At 45.2% G+C, this 11,949-nt stretch overlaps 1 protein-coding gene across 7 annotated transcripts in view; it reads right to left on the bottom strand.

The window, feature by feature from the left end:
* Positions 1 to 3,585: 3,585 nt before the first annotated feature.
* PPP2R2B (protein phosphatase 2 regulatory subunit Bbeta) overlaps positions 3,586 to 11,949 on the bottom strand; it is a 495,801-nt gene continuing 487,437 nt past the window's right edge. For 6 of the 7 annotated variants that reach the window (XM_003782069.2, XM_003782072.2, XM_003782073.2 and 3 more), the window contains 2 exons: positions 7,015 to 7,106; positions 3,586 to 4,309 (listed from right to left, as the gene is read on the bottom strand). In XM_003782069.2, the coding sequence (XP_003782117.1) occupies positions 4,030 to 4,309; positions 7,015 to 7,106 (372 nt within the window). In that variant the 3' untranslated portion in view covers positions 3,586 to 4,029. The remainder of the gene's footprint in view (positions 4,310 to 7,014; positions 7,107 to 11,949) is intronic. The other variant, XM_003782067.2, reaches the window with a different exon arrangement.

The following is an 11,949-nucleotide window of genomic DNA, read 5'->3' as shown; positions in this document are numbered from 1 at the left end:
TCTCTGTAGGTTGAAGGAAGGGAAATCATGGTCTCCCAAGTCCTCAGTGATTGGGCATTCAAGGGTTTACCTTTTATTATAATGCCCTAGTGTTCAAAAGAAACTCGTTGGAGGTAGCTGGCTGATTTCACTGGCCACTGAGCTCAAAGAATTTTCGTTTCATCTTGTTCCACTGAACAGTCTTCTTCCTTACGCATGGTGGTGGCCCAGTACATGTTGGTATGGTTAAATTAATTACAAGAACAATGAGAGATTCAGTGATGCATTTTTTCCAATAGAAGCGTGAAGGAAGGAGCCGGACCTGAGGAAGAAGCCCCTGGGTGCCTGCTGCCCACCTCCCCATGGGCATCTCCCACTTGATGTTGGCTGGCACATTCCTTCCTCACATTCCTCCTCCTGACAGAAAGCTTGGATATCTGTCAAAATTTAGCTTTTTGAATTACTTTTTAAAAAAATGTCAGGAACTGAATGTTACATGAGAAGGATTTTAATAGCAGCCTCGGAAGGAGTGACTCCCATTTTCCTTAATTTAACTGACATGCTCTAGTTGTAACCTGACAGCTCTTACCAAGCAGGCCTCACAGTACAAAGTAGTACAGGATCCTAGAATCCAACAAACCACTGCAAGGTGGCTGATCAGCTTTCAAGAAGCTTTTGGTGTCACCTGCAAAAGAGACTGACTTCTATGTGTCACTAAGAAATATCACCAGTACTGGGGCTGAAGGAAGTCACATAAATAAAACTCGTTGTTCAGCATCTGGTAGAGCAGACAATTGGGCTGGGTGTGTTGGATCACACCTGTCATCCTAGCACTCTGGGAGGCTGAGGCAGGGAGATCCCCTGAGCTCAGGAGTTTGAGATCAGCCTGAGTAAAGCAAGACCCTGTCTCTACTAAAAATAGAAAAGTTAAGTCTGGGCATGGTAGCTCATGCCTGTAATCCCAGCATTCTGGGAGATCTAGGAGGGTGGATTGCTTGAGGTCAGGAGATCAGCCTGAGCAAGAGCAAGACCTCCTCTCTAAAATATAGCTGGGCATTGTGGTGGGTGCCTGTAGTCCTAGCTATATGGGAGGGTGAGGCAAGGGGATCTCTTGAGCCCAAGAGTCTGAGGTTGCTGTGAGCTAAGACTCCATGTTACTCTACCCAGGGCAACAAAGTGAGACTCTGTCTCAAAAAAAAACCAAAACAAAAACCTAGTTGGACATTGAAGTGGGCATCTGTAGTCCCAGCTACTTTGGAGGCTGAGACAAGAGATTTCTTAAGCCCAGGAGTTTGAGGTTGATGTGAGCTACATCAGGGCACTCAACCCCAGGGTGACAGAGTGAGACTCTGTCTCCAAAAAAAAAAAAAGTTAATTGCTGAAAATGGTGGTTCTCTCTTCGTATTGCCTAATCTCAAGGACCTTCCCTTTCTGTTCCTGTCCAGCAATCTGATGTTCTGATGTGTCCTTTATGAGGGGCAAGGAGAGGATGGCTGCTCTCTGCTCTTTTTTGTCCGATAAATCCTCCCACTCCAAGCCCCCAAATTTTAGCTTGTGCCTCTAGGTGCCGAGGGTGTTGGACTCATGCAGGGGCTTTTACTTTGAGTCCACGGGTAGACATTAGGGGCTATGATGAGAATCGTTCATGTGTGTCTTGGCAGCACTGTGGATGGACTCCAGTATGTGAAGCGCCATCAAACCTCACTGATGCCTCCAAAGGCATAAATGTTCCTGTATCAGTTAGTCAGGATGCCAAAGTTTGATAAACATGCTCCTGGTGGTTCACAGAATGATTTGAGGGGATGCGTGGGTACATGTCTGTTATACTAATAGCTATGTGATTAATGTTAGAGAAAATAACTGGCACATCAGAACTGAGATTTTTATGAATATTATTTCTTTGGAGGAGGCTAAATCTTATTTTTTCATTTTTTAAAAAAGGTGCAAGTAAATTGTTAAATGAGTAATAGTACAAGGGTGGGTTGATGCTTAAGTCTGAGGAACAATGACAGGTCCCAGCCTGTCAGCTAACACAGAGTCCCAGAGGAGTGGAGAAAAGGCCATAGAAGTTGATGGTAAAGGTAGGGCAATAGCCCAATGGTCCTTCTACTGGACCATAACTCTGTACACACTGGAGAAGTTTCTCCAGTGGAGAAGAGACTGTCATGTCTCTTGCAAGACACTGTCCCATTAGGTGAGAACTCCTGCCCAGAGAGTTTCCACCTGGGTCACTTTTCTCAAGATGCCTGAGGACAGGCTTTCCTTGCAGGGGAAGTGAGAAATATTGAGAAAGTTCCAGCTTCATCACCATGCTCCCTCCGTTTTGAGATGTACTTTTTCATATTTTTATGCTCCTAAAATTGGGCTGCGTCTTACAAAATTGTTTTTACTTACAGTGATAGTTATTTCCTTGTCAAACAGCTACTGTTACTAAAGGGATGGTAGCTCAGAACTGAGGCAATATGATTCTTTCATTATTTTTCTCTCTTCCAAAGCAAATTACACTTGACAGTTGGGATGTGTGATAACTCTATAAACTGAAGGAAAATTTCTCTTTCAATGGAAAACTCTCATCGCAAGCCATTTCCCGTTCACCAAATGGAAGGTAGAAGAAATGAGGCACCAAGACCCAGTTTTCTGGACACCACCTACCTATTCTCTAAACCCCCTCTCTAAATTTATGAATCCTTTGCATTCTTTTAGTACCCTTCCCAGAGGTGAGCCACATGGAACCCTCTGTAAGTGGCTGTTAACAAGTTATCGGGCCAAATCTTCAACTGGGGGAAGGGGTGAACCCGCCTCTGTTCATCCCTCCAGTGAACTCATTGACTCTGAAGCCAAAGCACCTTGATCCTCCCATACTTCATTTTTGTGAGGAATGGAAGAGAACCCTCTGGTCTCTTTTTCCAGATGGTGAGTTTGGAGTTTAAGTGCTTGATTAGACTTTACAAACCAGCTTTTTTTTTTTTTTTTGGCCATTGTTGTTCTAGGTATGATGCAGACTGCTGGATTGCTACTGTGGGTTACCATGAACAGGAGGAGGGGAGGGAGCTTCTCAGGAGACACACCCCAAAAAAACAGACCAGTCTTTCTCGGGGGAGCCACTGCTTCCAAGTCACTGCTCCGTTTAGAAGACCAGATAATAAGCAATGGAGCCTCGGCCTTTAGTAGTCAATGGAATAAATAAGCTGGAAAGGTTGAAGAGAAAAAGCCAATGGAACGTGTAAGTAGAGGATTCTATGGGGCCATTTAAAAGGACAAAAAGCAAGAGGAGCAAACTAGCAGATGGAATCTGGCCCTGCGTGGCCTTGCCAAGCTAACTCTGAGCAGCGCCCTGTAGAAAGTGTTCTCTTTATGTCCCCTGAAGCTTTCATGGCATTTCCGAGCCAAATTCTCGGGCTGTTTCTATGGTGCTTACAAAAAGAGAGCCTAGCAGGGTTGATGTGCCCTTCCCTCGCCATCCTGTGTTCTCTTCTCAGCTTGGTGAAATAAATCTCTGCTCTAAATGAAACTGTTGACAAGAAAATGGAAAACAGAACTAAAAAAATGGTGGCGGGGCCAGGCATACTAACTGGTTCTGATTTTTCACAAAACAAGAAGAATGTCTCTAAGAGTGAACGGTTGTTTATTTTTTGTCGAGTTTTTTCCAATCAAATGGAATTGCTTAATTAAAAAAAAAAAACTTATTTCTTTTCTCCTTAAATACTACAGACAACCTCATTTTATCGCAGCAGACACCTAGGAACAAAACACGGGACCCACCAGAGAAAACGGGGCAATAAAAGCATCAGAAATTCAAGTCAACTATGGAAGAATTACTGTTAGCTAGCAGCTCTCAATTCTAAACAGAAGTGTCCCCCACCTATTGGGTTTGACAAAGTTTCTTAGAACTGGGGAGTTGGGAAAGTTGGACTCCTTTTGATTCTATTCCAATTGTTTTCTGCATAGGGAAATTAAAGTCAATGCATCAAATGAAGACCCAAAGAAACATTTAAAAACTTGTTTGACTAGTATTCAGTATGTGAGATTATTAAGTAATAACTTGTCCACCTAGTTAACCTTGTCCTGGAATATATATAGGTTATTTGTAGCCGCCACTGCTATAATATTTTCTGAAGGATGCCAAGCTGTATGTAAGATCTTTTTGCTAAAGTCCAGACTGTCGACACTGATCTCGTCTTTTCTCCGCTTGCCCCCCACGCACACTTTTCGGGGTTTGAGGATAGCCCGGGGTTTGCTGTTTTCCCGCGAGGCCTCAAGGGTCACATCGCGCTTGGTGTTTCGGTCAAACATCCTGAAGAAGTTGTTGTAGGAGCCTGTCATGATGACGCTGCAAGGTGGAGAGGAGAGAGAGAGTGACTGTTTCGGAGAAACGCAGTCAACACACCCCCAACTGGGTCTTTCTAGACCAAACACCACCATACTGTGGCTGGCTTATGCGACCATAAGTTTTATTAACAACAATAACCAAAACCCCACAACAGACTCTTCAGAGTGACTGTTGACTTCCTTTTGAATTACTAAGAGCAACAAACTCCCTCGGCTGGGGTGGGACATGAAGGCTGATGGGAATTCTCCTTGTTAGTTACTTTTGTTCGATAGATTCCTTTCAGCTCTTTGGCTCAGTAAGTCAGTCCAGTGGCATTAATGATCCCACCTTCCCGCCTACCCTTCTTTTAGGACTGTGAGACTGAATGCACTTGTGAAAGTAAGAACATTTTTGAAAACAGCCAATTGTTTAAGTATTTAAAGCGTGGCTGCCTGGGGAGATTCCTGGGCCATCTGACCTGGAAGATTTCATGGCATCAGGAGAAACGGCTGGTGGTCCAGGGAACTGACCTGCATGTCCTCTCCCCTTCTGAGAACCAACTCTGAGTTCAACCTATTCAGAACACTTGTCTACAAAATGAATGTCATCGTGGTCTTAGGAAGACAGGAAGCAAACTCAGATTTTAAAAGGATGTGGGAAGGCAGAACAAAATGGTTTGCTAGCTAATGGACAGATGATTTCTACATTTTTGTAAGAGCTGTCCATTCTCGGGGATCTCTTCAGTTGATTAGGAGAGAAGTGAATATGCTGTCTAATGCTTTCTAGGAGAAAGGTACTGAAATGTTAGTGGTGACACTTCAGACATGGTGACAGGCTGAAGGGGAGAGACAGCCCTCGAGTGAGGGGATCGGCAACTGCTGGGGGCTTTACCCTCAGAGTCTCATTTTAACTTCTACTATCCCATGAAAGGGACTTACAGAGAAGGAAGGGTCACAATTCTAGTAAGTGGCAAAGCCTGGCTTCAAACCACATATGCCTGACTCTAGGACATAAGCATTTAGCTACTTGGCCTCACTGCTTCCCTGTGGTGATGTCCACTTCTCCCACGATGGCCCAACTTGTATTTAATTTAATTTAATTAATTTATTTATTTGCAATTTTTGGCTGGGGCTGGATTTGAACCTGCCACCTTCAGTATATGGGGCTGGCGCCCTACTCCTTTGAGCCATCGGCGCCATCCTTTTTATTTTATTTTTTTGAGATAGGGTCTTGTTCTGTTGTCTGAGCGAGAGCACAGTGGTGTTGTCATAGTCCACTGAACCTCAAACTCCTGGGCTCATGCAATCTTCCTGCCTTGGCCTCAGCTAGGACGGCAGTTACACCACCACACCTAGCTAATTTTTCTATTTTTGTAGAGATGGGGCTTCCCTCTTGCTCAGTCTGGTCTCGGACACCTGACCTCAAGTGGTGCCTCTCCCTTGGTCTCCAAGAGGCAGGAGCCCTTGTGCCTAGCCAGACCCAACTAATTTTTAAACAAATTAGAGAAAATATATATATTTTTAAATTTCAACGTTATCTAAACAAAAATGAAAAGATCTTTGTTGTGTGTCTGCTTACTATTTTCTGAGGCTGGGCAGGTTACCACATTAAGCCTTAGTTTCCTCAGTTGCTAAACGAGGATGATAAAAACAACCTTGGCTGATGGTGGTTGGGATTCAAAAAAATGGTGTGTGTGAAGGTGCCTGGTACATAGTAGGTGCCTAGGAAGTGTAGCTTCTGAGTCTAGGCTAAGATAGAGGGAAACTGGAGTAATATGATAATAAATGATGTCTATAATGCTAATAATAAACAATGAATAATAGATTATGTCTGTAAATAAAGAATAAAATGATAGGGCCGAGTTCCCCTTGAGGAATTTTGTTTGTACGTCACAGCTGTACGTTTGGCCGCCTGTCCTATACCAACTGGACAGTGTGACTTGGCTCCTTTGGCAGGTGGTAACTCCTTCAGAGTTCATTTTGAAAGAAAGCCAAAAGCAGGCAGAGAGAGAGTCAGCTTGTGCTAACTGAAAGCTTGACTCTCCGAGTGTCCTGACGTAATACACTTTCCATGTGTCTACACACTGTTAGGGGGGGCCACCTTCACCCAGGAATGAAATCAGCCCCTGGGAACTCGCACTTAGTTCTCCTGGAAGTCAGAGAACCATCCATCTGTATCTGTCAAACTAAAAATGAACTACTGGGGGGCAATAGGAAGTACTGTTGAAACCAAAGTCCTTAAAATCGTCATAAATCACTTGGAGGGAATGTGATAAATGAGGTCGACTAGAATTTAGCTAATGAACCACCAGGGCCTTTGGCCAGGTCTACACTGGCAGCATCATGGGAAAACTTCTGACCTAGGAAGCCCACTCTGTCGTAATCTGAAGGACTCAGGCTGGAATTTTCTGGTAGATAATTAGTGGTCTTCATTTTGGCATGTTGGCTCAGCATGACGATGTCATGTGTGTAAGACTTTCTTACTGACATCCAATTGTTCCCTGCGTCAGTCCTGAAACAGGGTTTAAGTCTCGCCATATCCCTCCCTTCTTCTAACACCTGACCTCAAGGTCATTGGTCACCCTCACAGTGCATCCTGGCCAGGCCTGGGGCCCAGTTTTGACCTCCCCTTGGCTATACCCTACTTAGGATAAATTGCCCAGAGCCTCGTCACTCAAGGCCAGGGTCTTCCTTTGACAGGTTCCTCAGCCACACAGCCTTTCTTACCTGTCTGAACCATTCCACACACATTCAAATTTATCAAAAATGCAGTCATTTTCGTAGAGGGAGCACAACTTGCTGCGGAGGTAGTCATGGACCTGGGAAGGAAGCACAGCAGGAAGGTCAGAGAGTCGATCTGACAATGCAAATCATGTTATCAAATGTACCCACACATTAACCTGAAATTCAAAACAGGTCAGATATTATTTTAAAAAGTAATTTTTTCTGTAATTCCCTACTCTCGTGATGTAAGCTGTTAATTTTTGTGTCTTGAATCAGCTGTGTATCTGAATCCACGTTTGGCTTTTTTTAGCTGTGGGACACTAGGATGGGTTGGCAAGCTTCCCAAGTGGCTGGATTGGGCTAAACAAACCTCTTTGTATAGACAGTGGCATACGGTAGGGCCCAGTAAGTGGCAGGTTCCCATCTCCTGAGCTGGTTTGCTCATAGATGTTAGAGGACTCCGTGTACTCTTTTATTTAATACGTATCTATCGAATGCCTGCTATGCACTTGAGATAAAGAAATGAACCAAAGACCCTGTGGTGCTTTCATCTCGGCATCAGGGGAAAGACCACGTAACCAAGTAAATACGTATGATATTTAGATGGCAATGAAACTGGAGAACAAAAATGTATGGAGAAAGAGACAGGGAGAGGTAGGTATTATTTTACATTGAGTAGTCAAGGCCTTGCCTGATAATGTAGCATTGGAGTAGATGCCTGCCGGACATGAATGAGCCACAGTGAGCTCTGGGGACAAGCTTTCTAAGCATAGGGAACAGTGAATGCAAAGGCCTGGAGGAAGGAACCCTGGAGGGAGGTGCGGCAAAGGAGCAGATGGCCAGTTCACCCAGGCCCTTTATCCCGAGTAAGGAGAAGAGACCTGACAGGCGGGATCAGTAGGCTTGCTGTGTTGTAGTAGATTTTAAGGGCACAAGGACAAAGGTGGGGAGACCGGTTGCAACCTGTGGGAGAGATGATAGGTTGGCCCAGGGCAAGAGCAAGGGTGGGAAGTGGTCAGATTCTCCTCTTGTCTGGAGGGAGAGTGGATAGGATTTGGATCAACTCTGAGGTGTGGCGAGAAAAATAGGAGTCATAGATGGCTTCCTGAGCCAGGGAGGAGTGAAACTCCACGTTCATCTCTGGGCACAATGATTTGGAGATGTCTCTGTAAGCAGCGTTATGGAGTAGACTCTGAGAGTGTAGTCCCGGAGTACATGGCAATTCTCTCCGGTTTCTTTTTCCAGTGAAAGCAGTACCAAGGTCATTAACTGAGAGAGAGGGGGCGATGGCTGGGAAACAGCATAGGATTGCTGGAAGGCACTGGGGGACATTTGGAGTTGTTGGAGTTGAATTTCAAATAAGATTGATCAGCTGGGCTCGGTATTTTTTTTCCAGCTATATTCAGCAACTCAGGGGTAGGAGCCAAATAGATGGATGAATGAGGTTCACAGAGCAGTAAGCTGGGTTCCATTTTTTGAGAGTAATCCTTCCTGAACCCACTAGCAGAGAGTGGTAATAGTCATGGGAACACCCAATATGCTAGCTTGTTGTTATTAGCCAGGTGCTTTATCTATGAAACCGCATTTCATCTCTAAACCATTTTATAATGCCGGCACTATCGTCCTCTTCACATTAATGGAGAAGATTGAAGCACAGAGATAAGACATCATTTGTCCCAGATCACACAGGAAAGAAAACGACAGCATGGGAACTGAACCCCAGTATGTGGGTCCTGGAGCGCACGCTCTGAACCATTCCAGCAATCTGCCTCCTGCTTGTCTGAATCCTCAGCTGCACTTTACGAGGGGCCTCAGTCCTAGAAAGGGGCTGTGATGATAAGTTCAAATGAGGCTAAGAGACAGAGAGAGAGAACTGGGTGAAGGCAGAGGGATGCTATGGAGGGTGCTGTTTGACTTTGTTTTTTTCTGTTTTTTTCGAGATAGTCTCACTGTCATCCTGGGTAGAGTATTGTGGTGCCATAGCTCACAGCAACCTCAAACTCTTTGGCGTAAGTGATCCTCTTGCCTCAGCCTCCTGAGTAGCTGGGACTACAGGTGCCTGCCAGTACACCCAGCTAGTTTTTCTATTTTTAATAGAGATGGGGTCCCACTCTTGCTTAGGCTGGTCTCGAACCCCTGAGCTCAGGCAATCCGCCTGCCTCAGCCTCCCAGTGTCCTGGGATTACAGGCATGAGCCACCGTTCCTGGCCCACTGTTGGCGTTGTTTGGATTAGGAGTGATAGTTCAGTCTCCTTTCCCTGCAGCCTGGGCTCCTTCTCCTCCCTCGTTCCCTAGAATTCTATTGAATGCTGAGCTGAAAGCTTCTCTTGTTTGCTTAGCATTGGGCAAACGAATGAGGTCAGATTCATCCTAAGTTTCATTAGATGTTTTGGGCATTTGAAACATCCTCTGAGTTATCTGGACAGTGTTTAAGTATTTCTAACTGAAAATTAATTACCCCCACCTTTATTCTCTCGCTCCCCAACAGTTCCAGGCCTTGCCAGGTAATGGCTTCAGTGCTTTGGTGACAAGGGAATCCCAACTATAGTGGGGTCTTTAGCGTTGTTAGATGCTTTAGGGGGACACAAGGGTGAGGCTGGTGTCCTGCCCTTACAAAGGCATCTGGTGCTGCCAGTTAAGGCCTTGATCTGCTCTGGGGGCAGAGCAATAAAGGCTCAGACAGGGCAGTGGTGTGCCTTTTACGGCCTGGCTCCATCTGCCCTCTTCAATATGAACCTTTCCTGATCGCTCAACATTCACCTTTGACATTTCATCTTCTAGAAACACCAAGGTGGGTAATGTGTCAAAATGTCCATGCTTTGGAAGTGTGGGCCTGTTAGCAGGAGCCACATTGCTGAAGACTCTGTAGATAATTCTCAGTGGGCTGGGCGTGGTGGCTCATGCCTGTAATCCTAGCTCTCTGGGAAGCTGAGGTGGGTGGATTGCCTGAGCTCACAGGTTCAAGACCAGCCTGAGTCAGAGTGAGACCCATCTCTAAAAATAGCCAGGCATTGTGGTGTGCACCTGTACTCCCAGGCTACCCAGGAGGCTGAGGCAAGAGAATCGCTTGAGCCCAAGAGTTGGAGGTTGCTGTGAGCTATGATGCCATGGCCCTCTACCGAGGGTGATAAAGTGAGACTCTATCACAAACAAACAAATAAACAAAAAACCTCAAAATACAAAAGTTGGGAAGGAAAGGCAAAACCTAGGCTGAACCCCAGGACCTAAGGTCTGGGGAGCTCCTGTCTCCAATTGATAACATTTACAGAAAAAGAACACTTACTATGAAGGTCTGTTGCAGCTATGTTCTGTTGTTGAAAAACTAATCTTAGGCAAACTGGGTGGAACTTTCTCCACCAAAGGAGAAAATGAGGTGGATGTATACATGAGAAAAACTACAGCAGGGAGCAAGAGGAAACTTAGAACCTCATCCTATCTGCTGCTTCTTTCCTCCTGTTCCTAAGGGTATTTCTTTTCCATGTTGCCATTAGCTTGTGTCCAGGCTTCTTAACACTGGCCCGAGGTGAGGTACGGTTTCACAACCTTGGCATATCAGTGTCTCACACCTGTGTGTATGTCAACGGGTAGCAGTGTCTTCCTGAGTGGTATTCATTATTATTGTGGGTTTTCACATGCTGTCTCAAGACTATCGGAGCTTGAACGAGAACAACAAACAGTAACATTCTTGTTAAACTTAGCAGAGTGGAAGTGAAATCAGGGACATGCTGGTCCAAGTTTATGGGATAATGCCACGAAGCAAACGGCAGTGTATAGATGGATTAAGTGTTTCTCTGAGGGGAGAGAAAGCATCACTGATGAAGAGAGGTTGGGGCAGCCTGTAAATGAGCAGAACTAATGAAAACAGTGCAAAAAGTCATCAAATTGTGCATCAAAATGGTTGGCTGAGTGTGAGAAGCATGGCAGACCAAGTAAACATCAGTGGAGGAACACTTAGGAAAAGCTTCACTGAAAATCTGAGCAAGAGAAAGCTGTGGCTCTTCTACCACAACAATGTACCAGCTCACCCGGCACTGTCTGTATGGGAGCTTTTGGCCAGTAAACAAATAACTGTGTTGGAACACCCTCCCTACTCACTTGATCTGGACCCCAATGGCTTTTTTCTTTATCTGAGGATAAAGGAATTATTGAAAGGAAGACATTTTGATACCATTCAGGACATCAAGGTAATATGACAATAGCTCTGATGTCTGTTCCATAGAAAGCATTCCAGAATTGCTCTGAAGGGTGGACTAGGCACTGGTGTTGGTATAAAGCCTCCCAAGGGCAGTACTTTGATGGTGACTATAGTGATATTCAGCAATGAGGTATGCAGCACTTTTTCTAGGACCAGTCTGTGGACTGAATTGTCAGGCCTCCTACAAGTTATGTTTGACTTTTGCAATTACAAGAAGGGCTCAAAGCGGTTACCCTCAGTGGCCAGACACTACCGATTATGGTGGACTACTGCTTGAGCAACGCTGGTCTTGTGTTCCTGGAAAGGACAACTACGCTTCTGCCGTTTTCTTTGACTGTCCTGCCCGTAGCATGGTGACACTAGCATTTATTTGATTAACGCCATCTTTTGAGCAAATGTCATACTGCACCTTGCTACCATAATTCAATTCAACTTTGAAAAGTAATACATAGATAACATCTCTTAGAACGTCTATTTTTTTGGTACCCCTACTAGTTGATGGACTGCTCCTGAGGCCTAACAAGAGCAGGCTCTGTTCCTGTACTTCAGGAGTTGACAAACTTTTCCTATGAAAGGTCAAAAGGTGGCTCAGCGCCTGTGGCTCAAGTGGCTAAGGTACCAGCCACATACACCCAAGGTAGTGGGTTCGAATCCAGCCTGGGCTCGCCAAAACAACAATGATGGCTGCAACCAAAAAAATAGCCAGGCGTTGTGGCGGGCGCCTGTGGTCCCAGCTACTTGGG

This window comes from Otolemur garnettii, unplaced genomic scaffold, assembly GCF_000181295.1.
Source record: "Otolemur garnettii isolate 467f Iridium unplaced genomic scaffold, OtoGar3 scaffold00003, whole genome shotgun sequence".
Classification (NCBI taxonomy): domain Eukaryota; kingdom Metazoa; phylum Chordata; class Mammalia; order Primates; family Galagidae; genus Otolemur; species Otolemur garnettii.
Note: the sequence above shows the minus strand (reverse complement) of the source record. Positions and strands in the feature narration are given on the sequence as shown.